The 21,599-nt window shown below is 48.3% G+C and overlaps 1 protein-coding gene across 1 annotated transcript in view; it reads left to right on the top strand.

The window, feature by feature from the left end:
- The first annotated feature begins 19,015 nt into the window (after nucleotides 1–19,015).
- Nucleotides 19,016–21,599, top strand: part of DEF6 (DEF6 guanine nucleotide exchange factor) — a 232,305-nt gene continuing 229,721 nt past the window's right edge. The window contains exon 1 of the mRNA XM_069238802.1: nucleotides 19,016–19,201. Coding sequence (XP_069094903.1) covers nucleotides 19,106–19,201 — 96 coding nt within the window. The 5' untranslated portion in view covers nucleotides 19,016–19,105. The remainder of the gene's footprint in view (nucleotides 19,202–21,599) is intronic.

The raw sequence follows: 21,599 nt of genomic DNA, 5'->3' as shown, positions 1-21,599 counted from the left end.
TTGTGTCTTCCAACTACATGCTCCCTCCCTCTTACTTATTCTATATATAAACAAATTGAACTCACATTTGGTAAACAGCAGACAAGATATGCCTTTGAGCAATGCTGAACCTATACCCACTTTGCTATAAGCAGATGAGCTGTCCTGCTAGCCCGAACCCCTAAAGGTCTCAGACATTTGGTGCCAGACTTTACTCAGTGTATGTCCGATTGAAACTTGAAATCAACTTCATTAAGTCGTATATAATGCCTTGCGACCCCCCAAGAGCTCAAGGATGTAAACATTTTCCATTAATAATATTAAACTTGAGAAGGCACTCACTTTCCCTTATATGGGTTTATTTTTTTACTCCAACCACACCTGGTCTGCTAATCGTATTACTAGATGTCAAACACTGGATGCCTTGTTTAATCTATCTTCCTTTCCTGGTAGCAAACCAATACCCCTTTGTTCGAAACTTATAACACCCAATGTGCTCTCAGTCGCTACATATGGAGCTGGGGGATTGTGGTTATGCTAATTGATTCCATCTACAAGTGGAAGTGAATTGCTACTTCTGCTGACTCTTTTCCTTTCCACAGTGTACTTTGTAGTAAATCTGTAATGAGAAGCAGGGGCTTCCATATTTATAAGATTATGTTGCGCTTGGTCATGTGTTGCTATGGCTGTCTATTTGGACAAATCCTCATGCCACCCTCAAACAGTAGATTGTAGCAGATTGTATAATCTGTAACAGTGGTTTTTAAATTCTCTGGCTACCCTACGTCAGAGAGATGTTAGAGTCTATGGGTAGATCGTCTCCTTATCAAAATCCTTCCTCTGCCTGAAAGTAAGACAGACTTTGGATTAAACATACATAAGCAGATGTCTGTCCGAGAATGTCATGAATTAACCAAACCATCTGTGAGAAAATAAGTAGTCTTGCAAACCATGGTTGGGATTGAGCCCTAGCAGCTGATTGTACTTCTCCATTGTGAAAGCTCCCCGTTATGTAGATTTAGATTTGGCACAAGTTGGTGTTTTCCTCTGAGCAATATAGCAGCTCTAATGTTTGCGTTTGTCCTTGCGATGGAGTCTCCGATCAGTCACTTTTGCACTTCACCTTCTTTTGTAAATTTTATGAAGTCTACAGTAAGACAATTTTAAGCCTCCTGTTAAAAATATACAATTTTACCCAGTGTATACCTGTATTACGTTTATCTGCAAATGCTTAAGTATGATATGGCTTATTTTATGGTTGGATCCTTTTTAAAATCCATTGTATGCTGCACAGACATAATTCAACTCAGACTACTTGGAACCCTGGCTTGGCCCTTGCAACACCTGGCGTTGCCTTTGCAACCCCTGGTCTCATAGGTGGCAACATGAGTGCCAGGACACAGTGGCAGCTTGTCTTTCTGGGCGTCGGTTAGGGCTTTACTCTCCTTTTGTTCTGAAAATGTTTATATTACAATAATAGTGAATAATATTATATAAGTCACTTTTATCCATTTTTTGTTACAATAATAGTGAATGATATTAGATTGATCCCTATTATTGTAGTAGAACATGGAGTGCGATTAGCTGAAATGAGTCCTTCTCTGGCACTGATGTATTTGAAAAACTGTATTTAAATGTATGTTGTGTGCATGTTTGTGGGCGAGAGTGTGTTTATCTGACAGGAAGCATTTGAAAGTGCATGTGTGTGGAAGTGTGTGAAAATGTGTGGTACTGAGTGTCACTGAGTATGAGCGAGTAAGAGTAGGAGTGACTCCAAGTGAGTCAATGAGAATTATTAAGTGTGAAGGAGTGTTAGAGATCGTAAGAATCAATGCGAGTAAGAAAGTATGAATGAGTCAGAGTAAGTGAATTTGAGTGATCGAGTGTGAATGTGAGCCTACGTGAGTGCTAAGTGATAGTGAGGGAGAAATAGGGTGTGACGTTAAGAGAGTCAGTGACAATAAATGAGAGAGTGAAATTTGTACAGGGCCTTCCCCTGCGTCTTAAAGAAACACTCGCAGACAGTGCTTGCTGATAACACACGCATGGAACTGCGTCACCCGCAGTTCGCTCTTTATTTATACCTTCGTGCTCCGTGCCCCTCCCGGACACGCAGAGCACGTCAGGTGCACATGGAGAGCCCGCATGGTTCTCCATTAACTCTTTACATCCCCCCCATGTTTTACTCCACATGGGGACTGGAACTAACAAAACTGACACCAAAATCAACACATAACGGTATAAAGTCACTTAGGAATAGTTCGTACTAAAAACACACGTAAACAGTCCACCTCAACGAAAACACTGTCCTTACGAACCAGCAGACCTTCCCTCTTCATCCTGTTATAATCACCTGGCAACGGAACTCCAACTATGAGCAGCCTACATGACAGACAAAGTCCTTCAACTGACTACTCGGTGCAGGATTAGGACGTAGATCATATCTTCGGCTTCTTGTGCGCAAGCTTTCATTCCCAGGGGCATAAACAGGTAGGGTTTGTTCAGTCAGCACCGGCCTCCTGACACTCTCCACCTCATTGGTCACCACGGGTGACCCGCCTGTAATGTCCTCAAACTCTCCTTCATCATCAATTGGTTCCCTCCGTCCAGCTTTCTTAAAATGTGACACATTCCGTGTCACTCTGTCTTCCTCTGGCCGCAGTGATCATGGACCCCTTCACACCAATAACCTCCCATATCTCAGGTTCAAACGGAGTTATAAACTTTCCTCCCCCTCTCCGACATTTCACCACCACTTGGTCTCCTTCTTGGAACCCTCGGTACCTTGCTCGTCGTTGGGCACTCGCCCTCTGATTAGCAGCTCGACGTCGTTTTTGAGTGGCTTTAACATCCAACACAGGAGGTCTCCATTTAGGACCTGATGGAATACAGTCACGTGGAGATACTTTGAACATCAAAGAGGAGGGAGCACAACCAGTGGTACTATGGGGCGTTTGACGATAAGCACTCAGGAATTGGTGTAGACACTGTTCGCTGTCTTCCCTTTTCTCTACACCAATTCGAAGAGCCCTGTTCAAAGTTCGCATGAACCTTTCCACGTCTCCATTTGCCTGAGGCCAGTAAGGCGTTATCTTCCGATGACGAATTGCCAGACCCTCAAGGTATAACCGGAACTCTTGTCCTTGGAATGGGGGACCATTATCCGTTCGAATTTCATCAGGCAAACCAAACAAAGCAAATGTCTTTTGTAGAACTGGCCGCACATTCTCAAACGCCGTCGACGGCACGACCTCAACCACCGGGAATTTAGTATAAGAGTCAATCAGAACAGCCGTTAACCTCCCATCTGGAAAACTTCCGAAGTCCATGCTTATTTTAGCCCATGGTTTCAGAGTAGCCGGCTCCGTTATCACCGGACAATTCGGAGGTTCCACTGACGTGATGATACAGGAGTGACACTGTCCTACCATCTCGTCAACTTGACTGTCCATACCTGGGAACCATACCTTGGCACGTAATCTCGCTTTGGTTTTAGCAGCCCCTTGATGTCCTTGATGTGCCAGCTCAATCACTCTAGACCAGAGACTTTGTGGAAGTACAATCCTTCTTCCCCGTAGAACCAATCCTTCATTATCAGTAGACAGTTCATCTCGCACTTTCCAGATGCTTTGCATGGCCACTCTCTGTTCAGGGCGAGACGCATGTGTTTTTTCTACAAAATATTTCCACCTTTTATGGCTCAACGCATCTTTGACGTGGCTCAATATGATATCTTCCTGCGTGGCACTTACAATCTCCGGTACGAGAAGGGCGTTAGGACACGCCGACTGCACAACCATGCTTACAAAGACTTCCGTACTCTCCTCATCTTGTTCTTGTTGCGCATCCGACACCTGCGAACAAGGGTGACGAGACAGATAATCTGCCGGATTGTTTGCCCCTGGCCGGTAAACGACACTGAACCTATAAGGTTGAAGGAGAACGGTCCATCGCTCAATCCTCGGAGGTGCAAGACGCGGGCAACCAGCGAACAACGGAACTAAAGGTTTGTGGTCAGTCACTACTTGAAATTCGTGCCCATACAAATACAAGTGAAAATGGCGGCACGCCCACCGGATGGCTAGAGCCTCACGCTCAATCTGCGCATACCTGGTTTCAACGGCCGACAGCGCCCGGCTGGCATATGCGACCGGGACCCATTCCTGATACCTCTGTTCTTGCAAGAGGACGGCTCCGAGCCCGACGGGGCTCGCATCTACCACTACTTCGGTCTTTCTGCTGGGGTTGAAATAGGCCATAGTTGCCTTATCTAGCAACGCCTCCTTAATATCCATGAAGGCCTGTTGTGCCTCTGGAGTCCAGTCCCATCGGTGTTGCCCTTTTGTTAGCTGCCGGAGAGGTTCAGACATGGTGGCTAGATGTGGTATAAACCTCCCGCAGTACGTGGCCATCCCTAGGAAGCTACGAACTTCCGTGGCACTTTGCGGAACCGCGGCCTGGCGGATAGCCTCAGCCTTCCGTGGGTCCACTTGCAGGCCTTCTTTCGAAAATACATATCCAAAGAACTCTACCGAATTTTGGTAAAAGGCACACTTTTTTTTATGAAGCGTTAGTCCCGCTTCAGATAGCCGTTTTAACGTCGCACGTAGATGACAATGATGATCCTCTCTCGTCTTGGAGTGTATTAGAATGTCATCACTCAGGTTGATTACTCCTGGTAACCCCGACAGGGTTTCCCTAATCGCATTTTGAAACACCTCTGCCGCGGAGGACACTCCAAAGCTCAGTCTCTTGTATCTTCTCAACCCCACATGCGTCGAGAATGTGGTAATATTCCTGCTTTCCGGGTCTAGCTCTAGCTGATGATACCCCGCATTGAGATCCAACTTGGAGAACCACTGTGCCCCATTCAGATCTGCAATGATGTCGTCCATGGTGGGCGTTATGTGTCTTTCCCTTCGAATAGCCTTATTTGGCAGTCGCATATCAACACAGAGGCGAATCGCTCCTGGCTGCTTGGGTTTTGGCGCAATCACCAGCGGCGACACCCACGGCGTAGGCCCATCCACCTTCTCTATGACCCCTTGGTCCTCCAACAACTGCAGCTCTTTCTCAACGACAGGTCTCAGATGAAAGGGTACACGACGATGCCTTAGTGCCACCGGAGCCACGTTGGGATCTATGTGCAATTTGATGCGTTTTCCTCTTAACCGACCCAACCCCTCAAATAGCTGCGGAAAGTCGTTGAGAAGGCGTTCCACTTGAGTATCATACACCTGTCGTGCAAAAAACACTAGTCCCAACTCTTCTGCCGTGCGACATCCTAGCAGAGTGCCACGATCCCCAGCCACCACATAGAACTTGGTTTTTGTTGAATTATCTCCACTGCTTACAGCCACCTCCACTGTTCCCTTGAGGGGAAGAGGGTCTCGCCCTCCATAATTGTATATCTTAGTAGTTGTCTGGGTCAGTGGCGGGGCAGGTATTAGTTGGTGGAAAAGCGTTTCATCCATGACATTGACCGACGCTCCTGTGTCAATGAGTACGGAGACAAGCATGCCGTTGACATGAACGTCACTCATGGGCGGCGGTCTCCTTTTCCGTGCCTTGCCCCCCGTGAACGATATTACGAATATGTCCTCTTCTTCATCTTCCTCGAAGACCGGGCCACTCGCCATCGCCTGGTCTCTCACCTCCTCTGTGTCCTTGGATACAGCTCTAACACTTGTATCTCTTCCCTTCTGCTCTCCTGGCTTATTCCTCCTGGACCTACACACTTTGGCAAAATGATTTGGCTTGCCACAACGGTTGCAGGACTGTCCTTTAGCCGGGCATCCCATGTTTGGCCGGTGGTCATACCCACAGCTTCCACAGGCCCTGTCGCCGGGTCTGGCAGCGCTTGTTTTACGCTGCGCTGCTGGGCGTGCTTGAATCGCATCCACTTGTTCCTCCTTCACCTGGACTACACGAGACGATGACGCAGCCGCTAGTGACTGACCTCTTACAGCCGCCATCGCATCCGCTCGTACTGCCGACAGTTCATGTGATCTTGCAAGAATTAGAATGTCATCGAGGGACATGCCCTGCTGTCTCAAAATCAACTTCCTCAAAGCATTCGACCGGCACCCTTGAATGATTTGCGCTCGGATCTCCTCTTGCTGGTTGAGACCTGTGCACGAGCTCGCTAGCTTTCTCAACCTGGCATAAAACATATCCATCGACTCGATTTCAGTCTGCTGGGCCTGTCGTAGTTTAAAACGTTTGTAATCCGAGTTGAGTTGAGGGTCGAAGTGCCTGTTCAGAGCAGTTACTGCTGTATCAAAATCAGCCTTGTCCCCTGTGTCAGGAAGCGAGTCAAAAAGCTCTTGTAGTTCATCTCCACCCATCAACAGCATTACCGACCTCCGCACTTCCCCGTCCGTTTCCCTGGTAGCACGAAAGTAATTTTCTAACCTGTTTATCCACAAGCGCCACCTGGGTGCAGCGGTAGCCGGGTCAATTAGTTGGCTAAACGGTGGTAACGAAACGATCGAGGAGTGAACCCTGTTGGTCAACTGTGCTGGGAGCTGGGGGTTCCCTGGTGGCGGTGGAGGATTGGCATCATCCTGTGGTGGGGCACTCATCTTTGCCCCTTCTCACCCTTGTGCTGTACACAAGGTGAAGCTGTCCTTTCGTTTTTTTTTGTTTTTTTTTTACTCCGCCTTCCTTACTTCTTCCTTTTCTCCTTTTATTTTCTTCTTCTGCCCCCCTTTTCTTGCCCTTTATTTTTCTGTGACAGTATTCATGTTCCTCTTTATCTTTCTTATTCTGTTATTGAAAACCATCTCCTTTTGCTTACCGCTGTTTTTTTTTCTCTTTTCTCCTTTTTTTTTTTTTTATTTATTTAGCCCCTCCCGGGGGCGGCACACATCTAACTTGCTTTGCCTCTGGTCCACTGTTCTTGTGTGCAAGCACACACGCGCGTGCACCGCGCGTCTCTTCTTTTGTTTCGGGCTTCCCCCCGGCCTCGCAGGAGACGCGCGGCTGGCCAGGGAAGCACACGTCTGCTTCGGCTGCTCCCGGGCGGCGAGGGACGCCCGGGGCGGGGCTTTGGAGCCTCGCGTGGCGCTGCTCTCGGGCAGCGAGGGACGCCCTGGGCGGGGTGTCGGAGCCCCACGTGGTGTGTTCCGTGCGGGGCAGGGCGCGGGGCGCGGCTCACCGTCTTTGGGTTTCCCCGGTCGGGAGACCGGTTATTTTCTTCGTCGTCCGCTCCGTCAGTCGCGCTCCTGAGGTTCCCTTCGTGAACCCTGCTTTTTTTTTCCGGCGACCGGCCCGGCACCACGATCGCGGCAGCCGACACTGCTCCGCTCTCCTCCCGGTACGTTTTTTTTTCAGCCTGGCCTCGATATTTGACTGCACTTTCTTCTACTGTACAGCATTTCTATCCCGCTCGTCGCCAATGTACAGGGCCTTCCCCTGCGTCTTAAAGAAACACTCGCAGACAGTGCTTGCTGATAACACACGCATGGAACTGCGTCACCCGCAGTTCGCTCTTTATTTATACCTTCGTGCTCCGTGCCCCTCCCGGACACGCAGAGCACGTCAGGTGCACATGGAGAGCCCGCATGGTTCTCCATTAACTCTTTACAAAATTGAACATGAATACTGAGAGTGAGTAAGAATGAGTGTGAGTGACTGTAAGTGACCATGAGAACGAATGTGGTATACTTGTGAGTCTGCTGGTTGCTTTAACATAGTTAAGGTAATTATTGTTTTATGTATTCAGCCATGGCAAAATACTGGCACTGGCGAATCTTTGGAAGACGAGTACCGGTGACGAGATACTGGAAGCCCAGAGGGAATTTTTAGCATAGTGTTAAAATATGGGTACTGGCAGAGTGGAGGTAATTGGTACTGGAGGGGCTGTGAGACTAACGAGGCGCAGGTCGTGAGCGCACACTGCCGGGCGCACGTGTGGGCGTGGCCAGGAACTTTAGGGAGCACGAGTCGGCTCTCTGCTCTCCAGTCGCACTAGGGGCCGGGGGAGCTGGACAAAAACTAGTAAAACCGGGAAGGAAGCGGGTGTAATCTGGCCGCATGCCACCGGACTACACGGACTGCAGGGAGCAAGGTAAAGGGGCAGCGCGAAGAGGTGAAGCGCAAAGCCACGGTGTATACCCGGTGGGTGCGGCAGGCCAGTGCATCTTGTGCCCACTGGCTTAGTTCTACAACTCTGCCATCAGCCCTCCCCCGACAAATGTTTGTCTCTTCGGCTATTAGCAGCATTGGTGCAGTAAGCCACCCCACGAACCCGTCGTAGGCACTGAGAGGCATATTTTAAGAGCCCTTAGCGTTATTTTTTACACTACCGTGGCGCTACAGTGGCTTGTCTGCCGTTCCATATTTACAAAGTGGCGCAATGCCACGTTATAACTACTGCGCCAGGCATACTGTATGCAAGGGGGGTGGCAGTTGGAGGCCTGCAAAAATGGCTCGTGAAATTTAAAAGATTTCAGTTCGCCATTTTGGGCATGATATTAAACGCCTGCTCAGAGCAGACATTAAAATGACGCCCCCATAGTAATCTATTAGTTTCCTTGCACACTGTTGCACTAGCATCAACATATTCGCGGTAGTGTCACCAAACGCCACAATAGCGTCGAAACATTTGAAACTATTGTGCTAATGACTGTCATAGTGCCAGGGTGCTCGTGCCCTCCTCTCTATTAAACAAGATATATATTCCGAGAGAGGGGTGTGGTGGCGCTTGGGGCCGGTTAGATTTTGGGTAGTTTCCTTGCTTTATTTCGTACTGATTTCCAGTCTAATCTGCTCTGTAGTATTTCCACTCTGAAGACCACCTAAAGCACTATACTACTCCCGCTATAGTAGTGTGCTCGTGCCCCTCATCAAAAGGTGCTGCTGCTTTGCATCTGAGCAGTGGTGTTCTATTGGCCGTCAGTCGGTCCTTCAGCTGGAGGGTCCCTGTGTGGAGTGAGGCATGCCCTCCGCAGCGGCTGTGGAAGCCACTGTTTGTACCACAGAATCGCCCTAACTTCAGTGACGTGTCTGCTCTTCCCCGCTGTGGCTTGTTAGAACGAGATCTGTGCTGGTGAAAGGGGCGAGGGTGAGGGAAGTGTGGGGAGCTTACTATTAAACTGGGTGTTACCCCTTGGTGCTCCTTTCATCTTCAGACTTTCATCTACTCATTCCCTTTTTGTTTCCACCTATTGTCGCGAGTAGAGTGTCGTCTCCTCAAGAAGCATATTCCAAGGCTGTCAGTTTCAGTCAGTACCCACTTGCCATTTACGCTGCTCGGGTGTCCTGCAGTAAGCTAAGGTGGTGGCGTGTTTCCAACCGTGATAAAGGCGATAATAGTTTCATCACAATGACGATCAAAAAGCTAAGAAATCGCACTGTAGCGTTCAAGAGGCGCGGGGTACAGCTCCATCAGTTATGTGCAGCAAGTAGAAATGTGCTCACATTGTTGCCCTTGAACGGTTAACAGCAATCCCTATTTTTTCCCGACTATCTCTTTGATACAAACTGGAAATGAGCAAGCTGTAAAAGGTTGTTTAGCAGCGCCAGGTCTCGAGTCCAGTGATATTCTAAAACCAGATTGTAACAAAGCTGCGCCAGAAGTCTCAGACAATACTGAAAGCATTGAATGACAGCTCCTCGGTACGAGCAACCAGAGGATATCCCTACTGGCTCTTTCAATGTGTTCACCTCCAATGGATTTTATGCTCCCCAGTACGTGAGTCAGCTTCCTCGCCCAAACGGGAGCAAACCCCCAAAAAGGACTCTTCAACTATTTAATAGTAAACTAAGCAAAGTATCAGAATTGGATACTAGTTTATCTCATTCCCCGGCCCTACCTATATTATCATCATGTCACCCTGCAGACGAGCATTTTATCATTTCTGAGTCTCTACAAACCCTTCAAAGGGTACTTGAATCCATTCTTTCACTACTAGAAAAAACAACAAACAACTCAGACCACTTGCTGGAACTTCAGACTTCAATTTTAGAGGTCTTAGCGAAGCACAATGACCTGCATGCAGTCGCAAGGGCCCCTATAGACAGTGGGGTCATAAGTGTGACCGCAGCTTGTCTAAAAACTCAATTCTCACAGAATATGCTCACAAAAACTAGTGCAACTCAGACTACCACGAGACCCTAGAACGGGAAAAAAGAAACGGGATGGGACTAAAATAGATGGGAAACATCACTAACACCGCGGTCAATGCAGCGCTATGCATTGATCCCACTGCCATTACCACGCATATGAGTTTACTATGCATGCCTTTAGCACGCATGCCTTTAGCACTTTACCATGCGTGGTAACGATAGAGAAAGCATTCCGGGCTAAACTGGAAGCAGTAGCGACCAGTGGAGAGAGAGGTAAGTGGGGCTAGGTTTGGGGGTAGGGTGAGTAGTTTTTAGGGCAGGGTCAGAGGGTCTGGGTAGTATTTAGGACAGGCTGGGGAAGGTGTTAGGATTCGGGGTCGGGTAGGTTTTAGGACAGGGTAGTTTTTATGGTTTAGGGTTCACAGGAGGATGGGGGTCAGGATAGTTTTTAAGACAAAACTGGGTAGGTTTTAGGACAGAGTGGGGCAGGTTTGTGGACAGGGCAGGGTATCTATTAGGGTTTAGGGTGGGGTAGTTTTTAGGACAGGGTAGGGTTTAGGGTGGGGTGTTGTAGTTTTTAAGACAGGGTGGGTTAGGTTTTAGGACAGGGCAGGGTAGCTTTTAGGGTTTAGGGCGAAGGCAGGGGGGTTGGGGTAGTCTTTCGGACAGGGTGGGGTAGATTTTAGGGTTCAGGGTGGGGGCAGAGGTCGGGGTAGTTTTTAGGACAGGGTGGGCTAGTTTTTAAGACAGGATAAGTTTTAGGATTTAGGGTGGGGGGTTGCGGTAGATTTTAGGACAAGGCAGGGTAGGTTTTAGGGCAAAGTAGCTTTTAGGGTTTTGGAGCGGGAGGTGGGGTTGTTTTTACGACAGAGTAGGTTTTAGGGTTTAGGGCGGGGCATGGTGTGGGGTAGTTTTCAGGACAGGGGGGATAGGTTTTAGTGCAGGGTAGCATTTAAGGTGGGTATGGGTAGTTTTAGGGCAGGGTGTGTTTTAGGGCGGGGCTTGGGTAGTTTTTAGGACAGGGCGGGGTAGGTTTTAGGACAGAGTAGATTTTAGGGAGAGGGTTAGGGGCAGTTTTTATGACAGTGTGGGGTAGTTTTTAGGACAGGGTAGATTTAAGAGTTGAGGGTGGAGGGTCGGGGTAGATTAGGACAGGGCGGGGTAAGTTTTCGGACAGAGCAGGGAAGTTTTTAGGGCGAAGGTGGGGTGTCGGGTAGTTTTTAGGACAGGGTGGGTAGGTTTTATGGTTCAGGGGAGGGGGTCGGGGTCGTTTTTAGGACAAGGTAGGTTTTAGGGTTTAGGGTGGAGTATCGGGGTAGTTTTTAGCACAGGACAGGATAGATTTTAGGACAGGGTAGGGTTTAGGGTGGGGCCTGGGGGTTATGTTTAGGACAGGGGGGGGTAGTTTTTATGACAAGGCAGGCTGGCTTTTAGGGCGGGTCGGGGTAACTTTTAAGACAAGTCGGTAGGTTTTGGGCTTCCGGGCAGGGGTTGGGGTAGTTTTTAGGACAGGTAGGTTTTATGGTTTAGGGCGAGGGGGTCAGGGTAGTTTTTAGGATAGGGCAGGGTAAGTTTTAGGACAGGGGAGGGTAGTTTTTAGGGGTTTGGGCGGAGTGTTGGGGGTTGGGTAGTTTTTAGTACAGGGTGGGGTATGTTTTAGAACAGGGCAGCGTAGGGCAGGGAGGTAGGGCTCCGGGCAGGGGGGGTAGAAGGGGCAGTTTTAAGGGCTTGGGTAGGTGGAGTATGGTGTAGGGTGCGGGCGGGGGAGAATTTACCACACATGTTCCTTTACCAAACATGCTTTAACAACGAACTTCGTTGTAAATGTATGCGTGTTAAAGGCATGTGTGGTAAAGACGCAGTTGTTGTACACAACACGGTGCAAAGGCATGTGTGACATGTGGCTGTGTTGTTCCTTCATACATCCGTTCAGAGCAGCTCGCTGCTATCCAATATTCAACTCTAAACGGGAGCTAGTTCTCTAAAATATCCCTCGTCTTCTCCACCTCTACATGTCACCAACAAAAAATCTGTCACCAGAAATAAGGGGAAAATGAAGAAACCGGCAGGGGAAAAAGAGCAAAACTAATCATAGAATCTCCGAACGTAAGCCCCGCACAGTAAAATGTGACCTGTCCATAGCACCTCTAGTCACGAGGCAAAGAAAGAAGTTGTGTCTTTGGCAAATTTAGAGAGTCTGCAAGCATCTAGTTTGCTTTTTTATTCTCCCAGCAGGGAGAAGAAGGTGCAATTAAATCCCCAGGCTCCTAATTTTGTGAGCTCAAGGCCTCCTTAGGAGATCTGCTTACCTACATGAACAACACTGGAAAACAGTCCTAGAAGAGGATCAACGTTGGCATATGCAGTAACAGACCATTTTCTTATCCTTGAGATAACAGATCTCTTTGGGAATTGATATGACCCCCCTAAATCGCCTAAGAATTTTAAAACTCCTGCAAAATTTCCTGCGCCTTGATTCCTTAACCTCCTCTGAAATAAAAATAGTGTATTTTCCAAATAAACAAGATATATCTAGAGCTTGGGTGGAATTCTGGTCCAGCGTAATCCTATCACTAGTTCTTCTAGAAAGTGAAAGGCTCCATATAAATGGTTTTGATGTAGTGGGCATCCAACATAAATCTTCAGCAGCCTCTTTCAGATAGTATGCTGCCAACCGGGGAGTTAAGCATCTGTTACCGCTGCTCAGTAGTGACGGTGACAGGTTTAATACAAGACTTGCAGATACTTTGACAGTCTATACAAGGGATGGAGACAGGCAGATTTGGAACCACAGCCTGCCCAGTGAGGAGGAGGAAACACATGAGATAGCTGCTTGGTCTTGGCTTCCAGGGAATTTAAACAAAAATAAATCAAATGGTGGCTTCAAACTTCCCTTTTAACAATAAAATCTCTATTATATCTTGGAATATCACTGGTCTGGAAACTCAGTGTTGAGTGGTCTGCAAAGATTTTCCATGGCAATGATCTGTGTACAAAACTTGGTCTACAGCTAAAGTAGACTGGAATAACTATTATGTTAAAGATGCCCATGCTTCTAAGGTTAGGAGAGGCCATGCCGAGGGCGGTCTTGTGATCCTGCTTATGGTAAAGGTTCAATGGGACTTTGCACTAGGGAGTGTATAATCACGTTACGCTTAGATCTTCTACCACTAAATAGTGATACTACACACTAGAAGAACTGCAGTGATAAGGCAGGAATATGTGACCTCTGCCGGGGAGGGATTCAAGATGTCCAACATGTGTTATATACCTGTCCTGGTAGGAAAGCGGTAGATGCTGGGATCCGTTTTTATAAAACCTTTGTGGTTTAAATATGGTGTGTTTAAAACCAATGACCTGATTGCTCTATCAAAGTCCCCTCCTGGTGAATTTGTGTGACATTTATTATATACATTTTTAAAAACATTTTCATCTTTGTATCAACTATAGGCATTTGCAGTGCTGGCTATGTCTTTTAGCCTTTTTCTTTATGTGATATTTTATGTTTTTTTGTTGTATTGTTCAATCAATTAATCAGAGATTTGTAAAGCACAGCTACTCACCGGTGAGGGTCTCAAGGTGCTGGGAGCGAGGGAGGGAGGGCAGGGGAGGGGAGTGGAGTGCTGAGAATCAGCTGAAGAGCTTAAAGTTGAGTGGTCTGCAAAGATTTTCCATGGCAATTATCTGTCTACAAGAAACTCTGTCTACAGCTAAAGTAGATTGGAACAACTATTATGTTTAAGATGCCCATGCTTCTAAGGTTAGGAGAGGCCATGCCGAGGGCGGTCTTGTGATCCTGCTTATGGTAAAGGTTCAATGGGACTTTGCACTAGGGAGTGTATAATCATGTTACGCTTAGATCTTCTACCACTAAATAGTGATACTACACACTAGAAGAACTGCAGTGAAAAGGCAGGAATATGGGACCTCTGCCGGGGAGGGATTCAAGATGTCCAACATGTGTTATATTCCTGTCCTGGTAGGAAAGTGGTAGAGGCTAGGTTCCGTTTTTGTGGTTTAAATATGTTGTGTTTAAAATCAATGACCTGATTGCTTTAGCAAAGTCCCCTCCGGGTGAATTTGTGTGAAATTTATTACATACATTTTTTTAAACATTTTCATCTTTGTATCGACTATAGGCATTTGCAGTGCTGGCTATGTCTTTTAACCTTTTTCTTTACGTGATATTTTATGTTTTTTTGTTGTATTGTTCAATCAATTAATCAGAGATTTGTAAATTGCGGCTACTCACCAGTGAGGGTCTCAAGGCGCTGGGAGAGGGGGGGGAGAAGGGGAGTGGAGTGCTGAGAATCAGTTGGAGACAGGTCTTGAGGTCCTTCCTGAACTGTGACAGAGTGGGGGATTGCATGAGGTAGATAGGGTGGGTGTTCCAGGTCTTCGCAGCGATGTAGGAGAAGGATCTTCCTCCGGCTTTCTGGATGGGGAGGACATTAGCAAGGGCCTGGTTGGCAGAGCAGAGTTGTCTGGCAGGAGTGTAGAAGGAGAGTCTATGGTTGATGTAGGCTGGTCTGACGTCGTGTAGGGCCTTGTAGGAGTGGGTCAGGAGCGTGAAGGTGATTCTCTTGTCGATAAGCAGCCAGTGTAGGTCTCTCAGAAGGGCAGAGGTGTGGCTGTGTTGAGGGGCATTCTTGATGAGACGGGTGGAGGCGTTCTAGCCTTTTTCGTGTCTCGCGGTGGTTCTGGCGTAGAGTGCATAGCCGTAGTTGAGGCGGCTGCTGATGAAGGCCTGGGTGACTGTTCTTCTGGCTTCGTGAGGGATCCACTTGTAGATTTTACGAAGCACGCGCAGGGTGTAGAAGTAACCCGATGAGACAGTGCTCACCTGTCGGTCCATTGAGAGCGATGAGTCTAAGATGACGCTGAGGTTGCAGGTGTGGTCAGTTTCCATGGGCCACCAGGAATCGTTCCAGGCGGAGGGTGTGGAGCAGAGGATGAGGACTTCTGTTTTGTCCGAGTTCAGTTTGAGGCAACTAGCCTTCATCCAGGTGGTGACTGCTTTCATTCCTTTGTGGAGATTGTTCTTGGTGGTGGTCGGGTTGTTGGTGAGGGAGACTATCAGTTGGGTGTAGCTGGCATAGGAGATTATGTTGAGTGCGTGGCTTCTGACGATGGCGGCCAGTGGGGTCATGTAGAGGCTGAAGAGAGAGACACTCGGCGGGATCCTTGGGGGACGCCGCAGCTGATCTTGGTGGCATCTGAGAGAAAGAGGGGGAGTCGGACCTTCTGTGCTCTGCTGGTGAGGAACGAGGAGAGCCATTGCAGAGCTGAGTTTCGGATGCTGACTTCGTGGGGACGGGTGCATATCGTGCCGTGTGAGACTGAGTTGAAGGAGGCAGAATGGTCCAGGAGGATGAGGGCGACTGTCTACCCTCGGTCGAGAAGGGTGCGGATGTCGTCTGTGGTGGGGAGGAGGGCAGTCTTGGTACTATGGTTGCTTCTGAATCCTGGCTGAGAGGGGTCCAGGATGTTGTTGGCTTCCAGGAAGGTGGTGAGATGTTTGACTGCTTTCTCAATGACTTTGGCCAGAAAGGGGAGCAGGGAGATGGGCCGGTAGTTCTTGAGGTCTGTCAGGTCGACGGTAGGTGTTTTCAGAGGAGGTTTGATCTCTGCATGTTTCCAACTCTCTGGGAAGGTGGCAGTTTTGAAGGAGCGGTTGATGGTATGCTGGAGTTTGGGTGCGATGTTACTGGCTTTGTTGAAGATGTGGTCAGGGCAGGGGTCGATGGGTGCTCCTGAGTGGATGGTTGCCATGGTGTTGCGAGTCTCGTTGTCGATGATGTTGCTCCAGCGAAGGAGGGCGGGGGCGTGGTGATGCTTCGGTCGACGGGCAGGTGGTGAGAGTCGTGGAAGGGCCCTGGGTGGTGAAGCTGTCATAAATGTCTGCGGTCTTGCGGTTAAAGTCGTTTGCAAGGTTTTTGCAGAGTTCTTGCGATGGGGGGATGTCGGTGGAGTTGGAGTTGAGGTTGGTGAACTCTTTGATGATGGCAAAAAGTTCCTTGCTGTTGTGGGCATTTTTATTGATGTGTTGTTGCAGGGTGAGTTTTTTGGTGGTCCTAATGAGCTTGTGGGGGCAGTTTGACTGTGTTTTTGAAGGTTTTGTGATTTGCGGGGGTCTTCTCTGTGCACCATTTCCTCTCTAGATGTCTGCAGACCTCCTTAGATTCTTTGAGTGCGGGGTGAACCAGTTTCCTTTCTTGGCTGTGCCTTTGTAGTGGAGTATCTAGAGGGGGGGTCGAGGGTATTGGCGTCTGTTGGCCTCTGTTGAGGTCTAAATCAATCAAATAAAATAAATTTAAAATTAGTACCGGAGGTAGTTCTTGGCATAATGGTAAAATACTGGTATGGGCATACTAGGGGTAATTCTTGGCATACAGTGCATCTGTGGAAAAATGCTGGAGCTGACATACCACTTGGCATGGTGGCACCCATGGCAACATGCTGGCACTAGCACATTAGAGGTAATTATTGTCATTAAGGAGGTCTACCGTGTCATAGGGGAGCTGGCAATCATCACAAAATGCTGGTCCTAACATATTGAGGCCCATGACATAAGGATCACCCATAATATATGGATAGCATTAATGGCAAAACTCTACTTCAGCATATTGTAAGTACATTTGGGCTTCAGGAGCACCTATGACAAAATACTAGGCCTGGGACGACGAGGTCATTTTTGACATACAGGCGCTTCGCTTGGAACACTATGAAATGATCTGAATATTTGAGGAGTGTCCCCTCAAAGCCTATGGTTTTTATCAAATTTATGTGTACTTCAAAATGCAATGCATATAGACTCATTTCTTAGATTTTTTTATTTTCTTTTTACTGGGGGCAGAGCCTGAACCATGTTAAGAGCTCTGGCTCACTTACTTCACCTACTTGCTACAATTTAGAGCTAGTGTCTCGCTCCAGAAATTTCAAAGATCAGGTCAGCACCCTAATATAGGTGGTATGTAAAATAGATGTGTACGTGTTGTGTTATATTAGTCATCCATTTATTATGGATCTTCCATGGTGTCACTTGGTATGATGTCATCAGGATTAATGTCGTGTGACATCACCTTCTGCAAAAATTGCAAATCAAAGTTTATATGATGTCACTACTTGTGATGTCATTACGGTTAAAGGGCATGTGATGCCATTTCTGCTACCCCTAGTATTTTAGTGAATTGACATCCATGTTATGCTGTTGCAATGATATGTTTTTTAAACAGTTTTAGCTAGCTGTGCTTTTTATGATTTATTAGTAATTGAAATAAAGTTTTTTTTTATTGACATGGCGATGGTTCAACGTTTTCCATGTTATTTCTGCATATTTAACTTTACCATAAAATTCTTATAACCGCACCGCAAATTTTAATATTGTAAGTCAATATCCGCTTGTTTGGCTAGAATATAATATTTTAAGAACAGTCGGCTTCACAACATCGGCTTAAACCCAAGTCAACAAATAAACAGACACGATCGTTGTGACGCAAAGTCTTCCACAAGGCTACTACTGATGTTTTGTTTAAGTTTTCACGGGCCTGGTTTGAGGGCTGTTTGGAACCCTCTACATAAAACGTAGTGTGTGAAAACTCCCGGCATGTTTGGGGTCTCGTCAGCATGGCTACTAACAAAGCACCCTACTTTTGTTCTGTACTTTCTGTCCTATGAGATGCTCTTATTTCACTGCTGCGCTCCTTCCACCACTGAACCACCTCGCTTCTTTATCAAGACACAGTCTGCAGCCGGTTGAGCCCAACGTGGTACTTTTCATGAACCCTGCAAGCATCTGTTACTGTGCGTCCCCCGGTACAAGCAGAAACGTAGCACAACTTTGACTGCACAGGGGCGGTCCCACCCAGGTTACCAGGCCGCAGTGGAGACACACGTTGAGGCAGTAGCATGCATATACGTCGCGTGTCCTCCATTCACGTTCTGGTTGCCCCCGGCACCTCTGCTGGCCAATCAATCACCTAATGGAACAACTTTTGACAATTTCGCGGAACACGTGAAACCCGGTATGGAAAAGGCCATGGGCGCATCTACCTTCACGTCTGTGCACATGCAGCTTCACTGCAACACAGGCCAGCCAGGAGCAAAAGCAACCACACACCCAACGATTCCGTACAATGTGCAGTATTTTACTACACAGCACTGTGCACGCTCATAGCGAAGAACACAACAAAACTTGCCGCTGTAGCAAATCATCTCAGTACCACAACCTGATGGCACAGCGAAGTCTGCTCTTACCCAGAACAATCTCCCCGGCTGAGAGTTTCTTTCACTGAGCAACAGCAGAACGAGCCCATCCGCATCCCCTTCGCCACGTGATGAGATGAGCACGTCAGTAAAAGTGGAAAGTTTCTTTCCCGGACGTGAAGATACCCGATTTAGTTAAATTGCTCTCCTTCGCGCTCCGACACTCAGTGGCTGACGCAAAAATGCATAAATCACACAGTGTATACGCAAGCACCTGCAGGCCCTGCACCAGTGGGTCTGGGCGTCTACCCTTCAGAGAGTGTGTGTGATGGGCGCGGGTGGCTATGCAGTCCCAGGAGAACCGTGAATATCTGTGCTTTATGGAAGTATGTGAGCCCCCTTATGCCGTTCTTGAAGGGGCTGGGATCGGGCACTGGCTGTAAGGCTGCAGCAACTGTAGACAATTACAACACCCCTACATCTAACATGGGCAGCATCGTCCAAGTTCTTGATTTTGGATATTGTGCCTCACATTTTCAGTGAAGAGCCACGTAATTGATGCGGTGATAGTACAGGGCGGTCCATTCTCTAGGACTGAAAGGAGTCCAATACTGTGTAATTCGGGCACAATGTGTATCCCAAGGTGAACAAATGCTGAACGCATTATGCCCGAGAAGCCTATTCGCGGGGTGCGGGTGTTTTTCATCGCGCGTCCAGCAGAGGGCGCGCGTGTATGTGCTGCTTCCCTCGCGTGGTTTCCACCCCGGCTTGCAGCAGCACCGCTGCTCGTTTCCTGCCACCGGATCTGTCCTGTCGGTCGACACTTGAAGCCGTGAGCGATGCAGCAGCCATGGACCTGCGGAGCGAGCTGCTGAAGTCCATCTGGTACGCCTTCACCGCACTGGATGTCGAGAAAAGTGGCAAAGTTTCCAAGTCTCAGCTCAAGGTGAGTTACCGGAGCGGTCATTGGCGCTCCCACTGGTCCTGCCTGGACGGTGCCCAGCGAGAGTATCTGGTGCTTGGGTGCGCACTCGAGGATTGCATCCAAATGGTCGCTGCGACGTGTGCAGTTTCCAGTCCAGAGTTCCCACTTCGTGTAATAATGCCTCGTGTACCCGTGACGGAATAATCCCCTGCACGGTTTGGCGAGGATCCCCTGAAACTACCTAGCCCAAAGGCGTCTGCAGGCCTTAGGTGCTGAGGCCTTCATAAAGGATGGAGGCCCCTGCACCCGGGCTACAGAGGTCTACATCCTTGTAACTGACGTACAGTGAGGGTTCTTGCGGAGTTATTGTTTGCGATACAGCGCCAGATATAGCTCGAGTATGGAAACCCGAGGTCTTCCATGACAGAGTTCTCCGGAGTCCCAGTCCAACAGGTCGTATGTGAGAAGTGTCTACAAGTGTATGAGGGTCGTGTAGTTCGAACACAGTGGCGGCTCCTGGGCAAGACTTGTAGATTTTTGTGCTGGGGGCGTTGATTGGCAGTGTTGGTTCTTTCTGTCTGTGCCATTAACGGCTTCTTGACAGGCAGGCGCCTGCTCCTTATGTCAGACTGACTCTCCTCCGGCCTTGCTGGCCTTTTAGACGCACCATTTTGTCAACAAGTCATCGGCATTATCAGGAGTCATGTTTTCCCATGGTTGTATCAACCTGTGACAAAGCCAATAACATTTGAATTGATGCTGTTTGACGTGTCCTTCTTTCATTCCGGAGGCGCAGGTGCACGCGCGCACAAACATTCATACACACGCACCCATCACTAAAAAAAAAAAAAAAAAAAAAAACGTTCTGGGTCACAGCCTGCTTCCAAATCATACTTTTGAAGTGATAACAGTCTGTGTGCCTTTATTTTTTTCCACTGTATTGGCGTCTAGGTGGTAGGCTTTAGATAGCTCTCAGCCAGGATGATACTCCAACAAAAGTAGAGCTGATGACCCTTTAATGCAGGCCTTTATTTTGGGGCATTCAGGAAGAGAGAATAGGAGAGCCCCCTCACCGCCTGTAGTTTGGTGCTCCAAGCAGAAAACAGCCAACACTTGGGCACTGCTGTGTCTTGGTGTTGGAAAATGACACCAAGTACCATATTGTACAAATTGCCCCCGGGGACGCCATGGGCAAGTGCATCTGCTTTGCCAACCCTGGGGCACTTTCGTATTACAGAAAGGGCTGGAGATGCTTGTGCGGATTCTTCTCGAATACAAAATAGTGCTGTCACAAGTATTACGCTGTCCCTAGCGGTTGTTCAAATATTTGCATCAGGGCATGGCCCCAGAAGAGGGAATCCTTTGCCTCTGCGCCCGCACCGCATTATAAACTTGGGCGCAAAGGCAAAGAAGCTGTAAGGTGGCACACTGTCAGCGTGCTATTAGGTGGCACACTGTCAGCGTGCTATTAGGTGGCACACTGTCAGCGTGCTATTAGGTGGCGCACTGTCAACGTGCTATTAGGTGAGCACTGTCAACGTGTGTAAGGAAATGCCTCCTTGGCATGGTTGCCCCCTGACTTTTTGCCTTTGCTGATGCTATGTTTACAATTGAAAGTGTGCTGAGGCCTGCTAACCAGGCCCCAGCACCAGTGTTCTTTCCCTAACCTGTACTTTTGTATCCACAATTGGCAGACCCTGGCATCCAGATAAGTCCCTTGTAACTGGTACTCCTCGTACCAAGGGCCCTGATGCCAAGGAAGGTCTCTAAGGGCTGCAGCATGTCTTATGCCACCCTGGAGACCTCTCACTCAGCACAGACACACTGCTTGCCAGCTTGTGTGTGCTAGTGAGAACAAAACGAGTAAGTCGACATGGCACTCCCCTCAGGGTGCCATGCCAGCCTCTCACTGCCTATGCAAGTATAGGTCAGTCACCCCTCTAGCAGGCCTTACAGCCCTAAGGCAGGGTGCACTATACCATAGGTGAGGGTACCAATGCATGAGCATGGTACCCCTACAGTGTCTAAACAAAACCTTAGACATTGTAAGTGCAGGGTAGCCATAAGAGTATATGGTCTGGGAGTTTGTCAAACACGAACTCCACAGCACCATAATGGCTACACTGAAAACTGGGAAGTTTGGTATCAAACTTCTCAGCACAATAAATGCACACTGATGCCAGTGTACATTTTATTACAAAATACACCCCAGAGGGCACCTTAGAGGTGCCCCCTGAAACTTAACCGACTGTCTGTGTAGGCTGACTAGTTCCAGCAGCCTGCCACACTAGAGACATGTTGCTGGCCCCATGGGGAGAGTGCCTTTGTCACTCTGAGGCCAGTAACAAAGCCTGCACTGGGTGGAGATGCTAACACCTCCCCAGGCAGGAGCTGTAACACCTGGCGGTGAGCCTCAAAG

Source organism: Pleurodeles waltl, chromosome 6, assembly GCF_031143425.1.
Source record: "Pleurodeles waltl isolate 20211129_DDA chromosome 6, aPleWal1.hap1.20221129, whole genome shotgun sequence".
Classification (NCBI taxonomy): domain Eukaryota; kingdom Metazoa; phylum Chordata; class Amphibia; order Caudata; family Salamandridae; genus Pleurodeles; species Pleurodeles waltl.
Note: the sequence above shows the minus strand (reverse complement) of the source record. Positions and strands in the feature narration are given on the sequence as shown.